Below are 13250 nucleotides of genomic sequence, written 5' to 3'. Positions count from 1 at the left end.
TAGTCTGTCTCTCTGCGTTCCCTGCCCTTTGTCAAGTCCTGTCTTACGTCTTGTCCCTTGCCGTGTTCTGCGTCTCAGTTTTGTTTCCTGTGCTTCGGTGATTGTTCCGTTTGGTTCCAGGTCCGGGTTCCCGTGTTCCGTCTGTCGCCTCCTCCCTGGCGCGCCCGGTGAAGCGCGCCTTTGGGGGGGGGTTCTGTCATGCCCTGCTCGTCGGCTCCTCATGTGTGCCACGCCCCCCTGCTTGCCAACGTGTGTTTCCCTGATTGTTTCCACCTATGTCCGATTACTGTGATCAGTCCTGTGTATTTAAGTCTGAGTCTTGCCTGTGATCGTTGTCCGTCATTACGTGATCTGTGCACATGGTGTTGGTTGTCCCTCGCCTCCCGTGTCTCCTTCTCCCGAATAAACCCCGATCCTGCTCGTCAGCCTGGTTTTCTGAACCACCGCCCGCACGATCGCCTGTCCACCCGAACCGCCCCGTGACACTATTCAGTATTCGTATTATTTTTGTTTTATCAGAGCAATTAGAATTATAAAAATACAAACAAAACAAACTGTTTCACTTATCCATTTAAATTTCTTTTATTACATGGCAGGTATCAAAGATAAAGTGTAAATATAAAATAACTTTAAAGAAATCATTTTTGACTTGATGTCATATTCCATTGAAAAAGATGTAGTATTTAAAACTTATAAACACATAAACCATATAAACCAAAAATAGCTGATGGGTCAGTGCATTGTAATTCAGTGAACGCCGTGTGCTTTATATGACTGCTGTAAAGCGCAGCATATGGAGTCTGTGTATGAATTTTTTTCAGGCCAATAAGGGATACAGCTTAGTTAAAGTCACAGTACTTCTGTTTTATGGGAAGGCTTTTGCAGTTATTCATAAACTCACAGCAGCCACCTGTATCATGAAGCATGGCTTTGCCAGGCAGACATCAGGCGAGAAATGGGAATTTATATTTCTTACACTGAACCAGCATACTGGAAATATAAGATTTTTTTATTATTATTCTTGTCACTGTACATAGAGCAGTGAAATGTCATTTAGAAGGTGCATAATGTTCAACAAGAATTCCCAACTAAACCCAGAACTTGATGGGTAAGAACTTATTATGGGTTATATCTGGATATATAAAAGTGTAGCAAGCAAAGTGGCACCCCCTCATGTTCAATGTAAATAGTTCCCCACCCACCAAATACATAAAGTGAGGAATTTGATTTTAGTGGAGTAAAAGCTAAACATTTTTTATTGCAAGCACCAAATGTATTTCTGTTGAGTTAACGATGTAATGTTTGCTTTCTTTTGTAGTTTGAAAAAAAAAAACGCACACTATAACCCATATGCTACTTTACAATCCAATGTCAGTGCCCTGCTGAACTGTGCTAAAGAGAGAGAGACTTCTCACTGCAGCACAACATACACATATCATCACCATTAAAAAATACCCCCAGTATTTCATACTTTTGAAAGAGACACTTGCTTTACAATAGGAGCCATTGGATCACAAATTCTATAGCTCTTTTGTAGTGTCTGCGCAGCTGACTCGCTCTGTTCCTCTCTCTCCTGCTTTCCCAGATGAATTCAAGTCATTCCTGAAGAGGTTGCCTTCAACTCACTTCCTTTCTGTGAACAGTGTGCACCTGCTATGGGGGAATGATTGGGACCTGCAGGCTCGCTATCGACAACTGCAGAGCTCACTGGAGGTGCAGCGTTTAAAGATCCAGCGCACTGCGCGCAAGCTCTATGGCCTTAGCATCCGTTGCTACCATAACCCTAACCACCAGATGCCTCGAGAAAGGTGAGCTTCTAACAAGAGATACTGTATAATCACACAGCACATGTAACGCACAATAACAGGACTGAATAAGAGATATTTTGTATAATGGTAAGAATAAAACCCTTGAACTTACTAAAAAGCCACTGCACCCCACATCCCTGTAAGGTTGTCAATGTCAAAAATATCAATATTTTTATCCAGACATTCTTTATATATACAAGGTCCTCACCAGTCTGCTGCACTGAAGCTCTGGATATTTTTCTGTTGTTCCGAATGGTGGGACCATGGCTTAGGTTAACATTACTATGACATACTTTCCATGAGTTTGATCATTTGTATGTTTGAATACGATCCTTTTCTACCCCCTGGCCGCTCCCACCACTATTCTCTGTGCCTCTGCAGGGCTACCGTTCAGGGCTGTAGCCCGGATTTTGGAAATACTGAGGTCAAAAGTGTTAAGCCCCTTAATGGATCATGGTTACTGGAGTTGCAGAAAAAAACTGAGGATTTGACCTTGGTGTCCACAGTGGTACTGTAGATACAGGCATGCTACCATTCAGCTGTCACATTTTCATTCTCAGCAAATGCACATACTGTACACACTCGCCCCGAATACGTTCCCTGATATTTTCAGCTTTTTCAAATACTTATTAGGAGATGAGAGGCAAAACTTTTGTTGACATTGTAGTTAACTCCATTAACCTAAGAGCACAGTTATTTAACTGTGTTGTAGTTAATCTGTACAAAGTGTGAGATCACCACCGTTTGCAATCACGCAGATCATCCTATTACAGTAAGAGATAGTTAACTATGTTAGCTGGCTAATGTTAATAGTTCAGAGCCAACTTTTAGATCCAACTTTTCCCCAAATTCACAATTACGATGATAATTGTATTTTAAACGAAAGAGATGGACAAAATTTTATCATTTTATTTTGCCTAGGGCACCACGTTGGCTAGGACTAGTCCAGAATGTATCAGTTTGCTTTCCGAGCATATTTATTCAGAACATTTTGCATTTAATAATGTATAGCTGGAATGCAGATGTAGGAATTTAGATAAGCTTGTAATTAAATAAAAATGCAAAGCTGGCTTCTAAAATCTGTATAGCCATTTCAGATTGTGCAGTCATTATCCAAACTACTGGTATGATGTTGTGGTTCCCCTAGAAATTCAGTATGTCATTCCATACATGTCATTCCATACAACTTACAGGAGTACAGTGAAATAAGCCCAGTATTTATGTTGTAATTATAATTTTTGATAATGATCAGAACAAAAATTTGAAGGCTGCTGAAAGTTGTGTATCACTGCTTTAGAGGAGGTTGCATTGTCGAGGGAAAGTAACACTAGCCATTCTGGGGACAGGATTTGTTGTTACCATGCATTGCAGGAGTAATGTAATGATGCAATCTGAGAAGGGAAAAAAACCAAGCAGATTTGTTTACAGAAGGAGATGCTGGTCACATCTGTTGAGTGCATTTTAAATGGCAGGCATTGCCTGAAGCAGCAGCAGGTGTACGACCCGCTATTCAATCCCAAGGCTGGCCATTAGCTAGGCTTTCCCCCTCTCCAGGGGCCAGCACTATGCCTGGAAGGTGTGAGGAAAGTATCAGGGTGCTTAGTGGAAATTCTACTGTAGCTACCGGTAGCTACAGTAGATGGCCTCATAATTATCTTGAGAAATCAGCCACTGTCCTCCTAAGCCTTGAGAGCACAAGTTGAGATTAGTGCATCTCTGGAACTGTATAGATTCAGAAGTACATGTCTTTGTGACAAACTGGCATGCCTGCTGTGCCAATGTTCACAATAATGAAATAATGCCTAAAAAATACTATGACAGAATGTTATGTTGCATGGCTTGTTTATCTTCTGGCTTGCTTCTCTGATTATGGCTGGGTTTGAAATTGATCTGCAAAGAGTGAGTGCATACAATTTTATAATAATAAATATTGGAGTTAATTCTGTACAACATACATGTAGGCATTTGTCTTTAAATGAAGACCACCTGAAAAAATATTGTAATGTTATTTTGGTGCTTGTAACATTCATTTGTTTCCTATTTTGAAATAAAATAATAACCTAATATCAAAGAAAAGTCATGCATTATACTGTAATAGTTCAAGCAAGAATTTTTAAAGTGACCTCACATTGACCTCCTAAAATGCAATTATACATGCAATCTGTGCAATCACCAAACCTGTAACTGCTTACATGTTCTTTGAATTAGAACAACATAGATAAGCTTCTATTTCTTACAAATAGTATAGGTTGACATGTTATACATTTAAATATTCTGTGCATTCATATTGCCACAAACCTAGAAACATTTACATATATAGGATATCTAATGAACACTTACATTCACTTATATTGTATAATTATGATAATAATAGGCATAATATATGCTTACACAAGTAAGCATTTTTCATTCATTCATTTATAATAAAGAATAACGTAATATGTATGATTTGTTGTGCTGCTAAACATATAACATTTATATATAATTTAGAATTTAAACATTTAACAAATTGTGTGTTGTACTTAATACAGAATTTTATTTGTTTCTGTAATCTGTATGAACAAGAATGTGGAGAATTCAACAGTTTATGACAGATGGAATTTTGCAATGTATCTGCCTATTCAGGCCATGAAGTATGTGATAATGAAGGGCTCTGCCTATTTGAGAGTGGCCTGCTCCTTTCCATGGCACGCCATTAATGATGCCAGTATCCACAGAAGCGAGTATCACTCCAATGATCGTTACAAAGGCTCATCACATCTTAATGACCTTGATCACAAACTCTCATTTTAATCAGATACAGTATGACTACTTTGCCACCCTGTCATATGGATTTACCCATAACTAATTAAAGATGAGCGTTGGATGTTAAATGGGAAAGATATATTTTGTGTATTCACTGTGACTCTCACAAAAACCCCATTTTAAATATTGATGGATGAATCTAGTCTGTATCCTCTATAATGTATAACAATAAGAAAGATTTGTATGATTTGGTTGAGTAGTTAAAAAAAATGGTAGCTAGTTTTTTCTCAGATCCTTCCTCTGGAAGCAGTAAATATCCGTTAATAATGGCATATTATTCTTTTTTCTTGTTTTGTAGATCCCTTTTGCAGTGGCTAAACATAGTTCAGTCCTTTCTATACTGTAATGAGAATGGATTCTGGGGGACTTTTTTGGAGAGCCAGCAGACCTGCGTGTGCCACACAGGGGTCAACCTTTGCCAAAGACCCATCCCCTGCGTCATCGGGGGAAACAACAGCTGCGCCATGTGCAGCCTGGCCAACATCTCGCAGTGCGGCTCCTGCAACAAGGGCTACAAGCTCTACCGCGGCCGCTGCGAGCCACAGAACGTGGACTCAGAACGCAGTGAACAGTTCATCAGCTTTGAGACAGACCTTGACTTTCAGGACCTGGAGCTGAAGTACCTGTTGCAGAAGATGGACTCACGGTTATATATACACACCACCTTCATCAGCAACGAAATCAGACTAGACACTTTCTTCGATCCGCGTTGGCGAAAGCGGATGTCCCTCACGCTGAAGAGCAACAAGAACAGGATGGACTATCTCCACACAATTATCGGGCTCTCCATGAAGATCTGCCAGGTCCGCAACAGCAGCATTGACCCAATGTTTTTCGTTTATGTCAACCCCTTCAGTGGAAGCCATTCGGAAGGTTGGAATATGCCTTTTGGGGAACATGGATATCCCCGTTGGGAGAAGGTACGGCTCCAGAACACGCAGTGTTTCAATTGGACTCTACGTCTGGGAAATCGCTGGAAAACCTTTTTTGAGACTGTACACATTTACTTGCGCAGTCGGACAAAGCTTTCTACCACTCTGCGCAATGACACTGGGCAAGGACCAGTTGACTTATCTGACCCCAACAAGAGGCAAATATACATCAAGATCTCAGATGTGCAGGTGTTTGGCTATAGCCTGCGGTTTAATGCAGACCTGCTCCGCAGCGCTGTCCAGCAGGTCAACCAGTCCTACACTCAGGGCACACAATTCTACTCTTCATCCTCCATCATGTTGCTACTCTTGGACATCAGAGACCGGATCAATCGCCTGGCCCCACCTGTGGCCCCCAACAAGCCGCAGCTGGACCTCTTCTCCTGTATGCTAAAACATCGACTGAAGCTCAACAGTAGTGAAATGATCCGTGTCAATCATGCACTGGACATGTATAATACAGAAATTTTGAAACAGTCTGACCATCTGACAACCAAACTCTGCTAAAAAACAGTTAATTATATAAACACAGAAATAAACATGAAAACATCTTACATTTTAATTGAGGAGTACTTTTTAGAATGTGCTTTCCTCTTTTTCATGTAAAAAAATAAAATTTGTAAATGTAATTCTTTGACAATACCTAAAATAGCTGGAGAATTAAGAAAAGAAATCATTTAGCAGTGTAATATAATTGTTGAGCATGTCTGTTATTTCCTAAAATGGATATAAAGGACAAATTAAACATCTGGTGAATAAGAGGCCTTGAATTTATGTTTATTTAATGAGTTAAATCTTTTTTAAGTGTTCTTAACTCAAAGAAGAAATTATATATTTTAGGAACACTATTTCATGAGTATACATTCTTAATGGGGAATTACGGCAACTTTTAATAATGTGATTCTTCCTAGCTAGCAACTAAATGCTCATAGTATGAGAATCAGTTGTTTAAGTTTTTCCTAAAGTGGGCATCACAATGAGTAGTTTCATACAATTTCCTGGGAGAAGTTTATTATTTTCCATTTTCAATATTTTAAACTAGAAATTGTTGGGGAAGCTAATTTAATGTAAATATCATATCATGCCATATCTTATCATAAAGTAAAATAAATGCGATGTAGATTATTCTGACTATTAATGAAATGGATGCATTGATTTACAGAAGGTCGTATGGTATACATAACCCATGTCTTACCAAGGAAATCTTACACTGTACACAATGCTTAATTATTTTCTGTTCATTGAGGAAAAACTAAAATGCAAATGCCAGTGAAAAATATTTTTGCTGTGTATCGATGGTCATTTGGGTATGTAGGGCATCACCTAGTGAAAGTCTCCTTTACTATGAAGAGGTTTAAGGGTGTAACAGATTTTAAACAAGTTAACATTTTGCTCATATTTGAATATCTTGGGTGTGCTATTCAAGTTAGCTTCACACTGATAAGCCCTCATTGAACAGGTCAGTTTTCTGAAAGCTGATAATATACAATTAACTGTGTAATGGCTCCCTTTCCCCATCTAATCCCCATGCATGTTTCAGTTGTGGTGTTACTATGTTACTTCGTCACAAATATGCAGTATTTACAGTTGTAACTCTGAAGATATCCAATTATCAAGTATCCATTATTCAAAAATTGATATTCATCAGAAGTTTTCTGTGGTTAGTGCAAAAACAATTAGAAAAGAATGTATTACTGCATTTGCATTATAAAGATTGTATGTATTAATTCCCTAAAATCTTCGGTTATGGATCACAAAATACAGTTTTTTTGTAGTGTTACCCAACAGATGTCATCATCCAAATATGAATTGCTTAACATTTAATAGAACATAAAATAATACATTCTCTTGAAATGTGAATGCAAAATATTGAATCTTTTATTGAATAGAAGACCATTCTATTTTGCGAATAACCTACAACTGACGTCAGTTGCAATCATCACTGAAAAAAACATGAATACGTTTCAAAAACTGTTACACCCTTTCTATGCCAGAATGATTTAATTTATGCCGGATTGATAGGTTAATCATTAATCATAGAACGGCTGTTTTTTCTTTTCCTGTGTTACATGAAGTATAGGGTGCCTATATATTTTTTAAGGGTGTCCACAACCCCAATATTCTGCAACAAATCATGTAACAATTTCATTAAAGAAGAAAAATATCTTGGTTTGGTTAATGTATGAATCACTGCAAAGTGCTGGAATATGATGAGACTGAGTAATTCTAGTTGGCCAGCAAATTGAAATTCAACCTTTTTTCAGAGACTGGGTTTCATGCGGTACTATGGCCTGAATCTTCACAACGAAGGTTACTCTTTCATTGCATTATCATCATACATCATACAAATGAGTTACTTAATAGAACAACAAAAAAAATCTGTCAATGGTTACGCAAAATAATACAGTACCTTGTATTGAAGTGTGAACGCAAAACACTAAATCATTTTGACATATTGAAGCTACAATAGAAGACCCCCCCCCCCGAAATCTGTTTACTCCCAACTAGGCACATGGTTAAGTATAGTAAAAGTAAGTGGGTGAACCCCACCACAAATTTGCACTGGCTTTTTAGCTGGCAAAATCTACAGATGTAGCCACTTGAATTTTCCCCTGTTTCCATGATGGGGCCTTGGCTGGTCCTCGGCTGGTCCTTGGCTGGCCCCTGCTGGGTCCTGGGTGGGACCAGTGTTGCCCCCCCCCCCCCAGAGAAATCTATGGAGAGGGACCCTGGACACTCCACACCATGGTCAGCAAATCTACCATGGGAGACCCATCTGTAGAGTTGCTGGACCCCCCCAAAAAATTCTTTTTGGCCTCAGGACTGTTGGTAATGAAATTAAAAATAACAAAAAGAATGCATCACAAATTAGCAAGGAATAAATGCATTAATGAAACAATTACACTTTGAAATTAACCTTAATGTCATGGAAATTCCAAATATATATAGTTGAATGTATAGAAACTTATTTACATCTTTATGTTATTGCAATTGGTGAAGGTAACATAGTGACTTCTGGAACTTGGATGACATCAAATGTAGTCATGATTTTCAAAAAGTAGTACAATGGGAAGTAAATGTGTTACAGAATGCAGCTGCCTGCGCTTCAAGGTATTTTGACATGATATATGATTAAGTGCCTGTTACTCACCCCTTTAATAATTTATTGGGAGACCAAAAGATGTCTCTATCTGGTGTTCCTGCAGGAGAAATCAGAGTGAGCCCAGATTAATATTAGATTATGCCAGAAATGGAGGGAAAGAGTTATTATCTTATTCTCAAGTGGTTCAATCAAAATTTTATATAAAAAGTCCTGAACAATGCTTCAGTGTCTTCCGATCTGTGAAGGCAAATTTTGTAGCAATTTATTGTAATGCGCATGTGTAAAAGCATTCTTAATATAAGATCATCGAAAATAATGCAAACATATACAAATATAATAAAATATGTCTTTTTAAAAAAACTGGTAGTTTATACATATCCTTGTATGTATAATCGCAAATATCAGGCTTTTAAAATTCTTATATTTATCAGAATGAAATGCATCTTAACAGCATTACTTTAGGGAAAAAAATTGAATTCCCCCACTGATTTTTCTTTCAGTCTTCAGTCTTTTTTACTGCAGTGTATAAATACAGATTCTACTGTCTCAAAATCTCACATGGACAATACATTCCATCATGTGGCAGGAGCTGAAAGCCTTCATCCTGGCAAAATATTCTTTAAATGTATTAATTTACATAATTTAAGTGTATTTAGATATACAAGAATAAGATCCTTGTACAATTGCAACAGTTACATATATGAATATATTAAAAAAGAATTTTTAAAAGGAAAATCTAATGTCATAGCTATCAGTGACTTGTCCTTGTAGTTTTTGCTGTTCTGTTCATCATGGTAGTACTGTACATTTCTTTAAATAAATGTTTTAAAATACAGTTCTTTCATTTATCATTACAATCCCATTGTGAATAAAGGACAGTGTGGCAATCTTAGGAGGGAGCATCAGGTTACCAGAGTTGATGCATTTATTATTTCCACTTGTTCCACATTCTGTGTAATGTTGAAATTTCCTGTCTTTCTGGTTTTATTTTTATGTTTACTTACTTTCCTAAATCTGTTTCCCTTTAAAAGGACATAAAAAAAATAATAAAGATGTCATTCCTTGCCCAACCCTGTGTCTCGTGTATTATCAATATTTTCAATACTCATTTCTTATTTTTTGGATGAATTGTGTTTCAATAGTCAAGGATATATAATCACTTAAAACAATCAAATCTAATTTTGTGGCAAGCATGATAGATATATATCATATATCTATAACATATATAATTATATATGTTAAACATATAATTATACAAAATGTAAAACCTTCATTTATGCCTCTAAATCTATGTATACATAATATATTTATAAATAGTTATTTATCTTTACAATCTTTTGCATCTATAAATTTCAAAGGGACAGCGTGTCTGAGCAGGTTAGACCTTTGTGCCTGTGATCTGAAGGTCACAGATTTGGATACTATCCTCGGCAAAGGGCCCTCTGTGTGGCCCTTTTGCAAGGCCCTTAACCCACAAATATACTCCGGATAAATTGGCGCCGGATAAATTGTTGACCTTGTGCTTGGAACACAAGCATTGCTGTCATCTGTGTATGTGGGTTTATCTGAAAGGGGAGCAAGATGGAATATGAAAAAGAAGCATTTCAATGTACTGTAGTTGTGCAAAAAGCAAATACATCATCTCAGACATCAATTATTGAAAATGATTATAAACTGAAGGCTTAATTAATATTGCACTGGCAGCAGAAAATTACCACTTTCATTGGTAACATGAGTCTGATCAGGTACATATTTCAAAACTCCACACAGAAAATCACAGTGGGGACCATTGCAAGCCTATAGTACTTGCTTCCAAGCATCCTTTCGACTGTATAAGGAATTAATGAGCTGCAGGCTGTCAACACACTAATGAGGTCAGGCAGTTAGAGTATATTATTGTTCCTCCAGTATTATTAAAGCTCAGCCCTCTACTACAAGGAAGCAAGGAATGTCAAGACATAATTAGAACAGTTCAATAAATCAGTCTACTTTGGGGTTTATTGAGTTTAATGTTTTGTGAGTTAATTGTTAACTGTAATAAATTTATAGGGACATTCAAATCTAGTATAATAAGCAATTTCTTCAGGGCCATAGTTTCAAAAAGGACTGTTAGAATGTAGAACACTATGAACTTGAACTTATGGAACACATACGGCTAAATGAAAGTGCCAAAGAAGGATATACGACCAAGGACACAGCCTAAGCCATACAGACACATACACACCCGTACCCATCAAAATGGGGACCATTCATTCATCTCTATGGGAAAAACCCAAATCTCAACAATGACAACTTTAACCCCTCCCCAGTCCTAACCTTAATCAGAAGTAACCAAATAAAATACAAGACCTTTGGCATTTTTAGTTTTTTGATTGCAGTCACAAATTTTTATAACATTGAATTTCCTCTTCTGGGGACCAAAATACTGTCCCCGCAATGTCAAAATAGCAGGGTTTTTTTATCACATTGTGAGGAATATTCAGTCCCCACAATGTAATATAAACATAATCCACACACACAGTGCAAATATTCCTCTCATTGTGGGTACTCTTCTTCTCCATGTGAGATTCTTCATTTTTTACAAGCTGGACTTCAAGTACTCATTGATGACATGACTGGGGCCATTAATGTGAGACATTCATTAAACAGCTGAGTTGCACAGGACCATAGATCCAAGCAGGATCAGGTGAGCAGAAAAAGTGTTATATTATAACTGATAAACTGTAGAATATGTCCAAATCTAGACTAGAAGCATTGACCAGAGTGAGCTTAAACTGACTGACAATGAACTACACATACCGTAGAAGCCATAATTAGGCTGATGAAATATTCTAGAGAATTGTATTTTTGGTTTTTATGTTGTTGTTGTATTTTTTAAACATTTACTAAATATTTAGTGGTTGGTTTGTACCTATATGTCTTTGGATGTAAGGCTTTTGATAGAAGAATAGGAAGTCAGCAGTGTTGACAAAGATGGCGTCACAGTCCACTGGGCAGTGAGACACTGAAACTTGTTGAAACCACTGACAGTCTATGGTAGTTTATCATAATTGTGCTTTATCAGTTTTGCTCCACTTTTCATTTTACTATTGCTTCGCCTTCTATTGCTGCCTTTTGCACTGATTCAACGTTTCAGATATTGTTTCTGTTTAATCATTGCCTGTTGCATGCAAACTAATGTCTGTCGCCTACCTACTCTTGTTGCCAACCCACCTGCCTGCGTTGCTCACCAGTACCTACCTGAATCTGCTTGCTAAGGTATGACAATGGCCATTTAACATCATTGCATAGATTAAAGCATGTAAAAGACGAGTTACCGTTGGATTTTGTTGTTTGGAATTTCAGAACTGGCATGTGTGGGTGATTACAGATTGGAACAATCTGGAGGTGGGCGGGAATCTCCAGACTGGCAGGTAACATGAAAGATGAACTATTTCTATTTTCAGCTGACGTCAACAGGTTCAAGGTTCGGGCTACACTGCAACCTGGATCAGGATAATAGGCAGAAATTTCAGGTTCAGAAAGTAAATATCTAGACCAAGAAATTGATTCAAACAACTAGCTGAGTACTCTGTGACTGCAACTGTGACTGACTGTGACTCTACTCAAGTATGATAACTTTGAAGATGGATGGATATTTCAAAGGCCAATGTATGGAATATTATATAGTTACAATACTGCCTGTTTGTAAATGAAGGTTTAGAATTCAAACCACAATATATTAGAGTTTAACTGGAGACTTTGCCCAAAGCCAAACTAAAAAAGCATGAACAAAAACGTACAAAACCATATCCCGATTCATGCATTACTATCGAAAACAATAACCACTTACAGATTGCAAATTTCATTCTTTGTTCTGTGAATTTGATCAGAGAATAGTGCTTTCACTCTTGTGTGCAAAGGGTTTGGATTTCACTAACAGCAATGGAAATTATCCAATGCATGGTAGTCAGCAATGCCTTGGATGCATTATGAACTGTCAGCCAGACTTCAGTAGTGTGATCATGTCAGTGTATTTCACCTGTACTGTATATAGCAGCACATAAATAAAAAGAGACAGATTGGATTTCCTTTCTGCAGGCAGGTGGAACCATGTAATAAAATGAACAAAAAGGTTTGGAACCTTCGATTCTTCCTTATACTTTTACAAAATGCACATGGCCTGCCGATGAAAAGCATCCCTGACAGCATGATGCTACTGCTACTGCTATTCACTATTGGTATGGTGTTTTTTCTTGGTGGGGGTAATAATAGACCTGTGTTTATAGCCAGACTGAAATTATATATATTTTTTGAAACCACGAAATCCTGATCAACATAGAGAATCTTTTTGTTTAAAACCGACTTTCTCATTATGCATCTGGATAATCACCAGGTCAATCTATTCCAGCTCAGTTTCAGTCTGACAAGAGTACCTATTGTGATAGAAATCCTAAGCTTTCCAATGTCCAGTGTGTCATGCAATCAGATGCAAAGAAACCTCATTTATTTAGAGGTTATCAATCAAAGAAATTCAAGACCCATATAAACATATACTTAAGGGTGTGAGCCATTCCATTTCACAAGCATTCACAAGAGCTCCAGGTGAGCTGGAGAGGCAAA

At 37.5% G+C, this 13250-nt stretch overlaps 1 protein-coding gene across 1 annotated transcript in view; it reads left to right on the top strand.

The window, feature by feature from the left end:
* The window catches only part of LOC125716080 (BMP/retinoic acid-inducible neural-specific protein 1-like), a 73040-nt gene extending 64852 nt beyond the window's left edge, over window positions 1-8188 (top strand). Inside the window, exons 7-8 of the mRNA XM_048988319.1 lie at window positions 1586-1808; window positions 4912-8188. Coding sequence (XP_048844276.1) covers window positions 1586-1808; window positions 4912-6052 — 1364 coding nt within the window. The 3' untranslated portion in view covers window positions 6053-8188. The remainder of the gene's footprint in view (window positions 1-1585; window positions 1809-4911) is intronic.
* The last annotated feature ends 5062 nt before the right edge of the window (window positions 8189-13250 follow it).

The sequence above is a fragment of the Brienomyrus brachyistius genome, chromosome 2 (assembly GCF_023856365.1).
Source record: "Brienomyrus brachyistius isolate T26 chromosome 2, BBRACH_0.4, whole genome shotgun sequence".
NCBI classification, from domain to species: domain Eukaryota; kingdom Metazoa; phylum Chordata; class Actinopteri; order Osteoglossiformes; family Mormyridae; genus Brienomyrus; species Brienomyrus brachyistius.
This window is presented reverse-complemented; position numbering and strand designations above follow the sequence as displayed.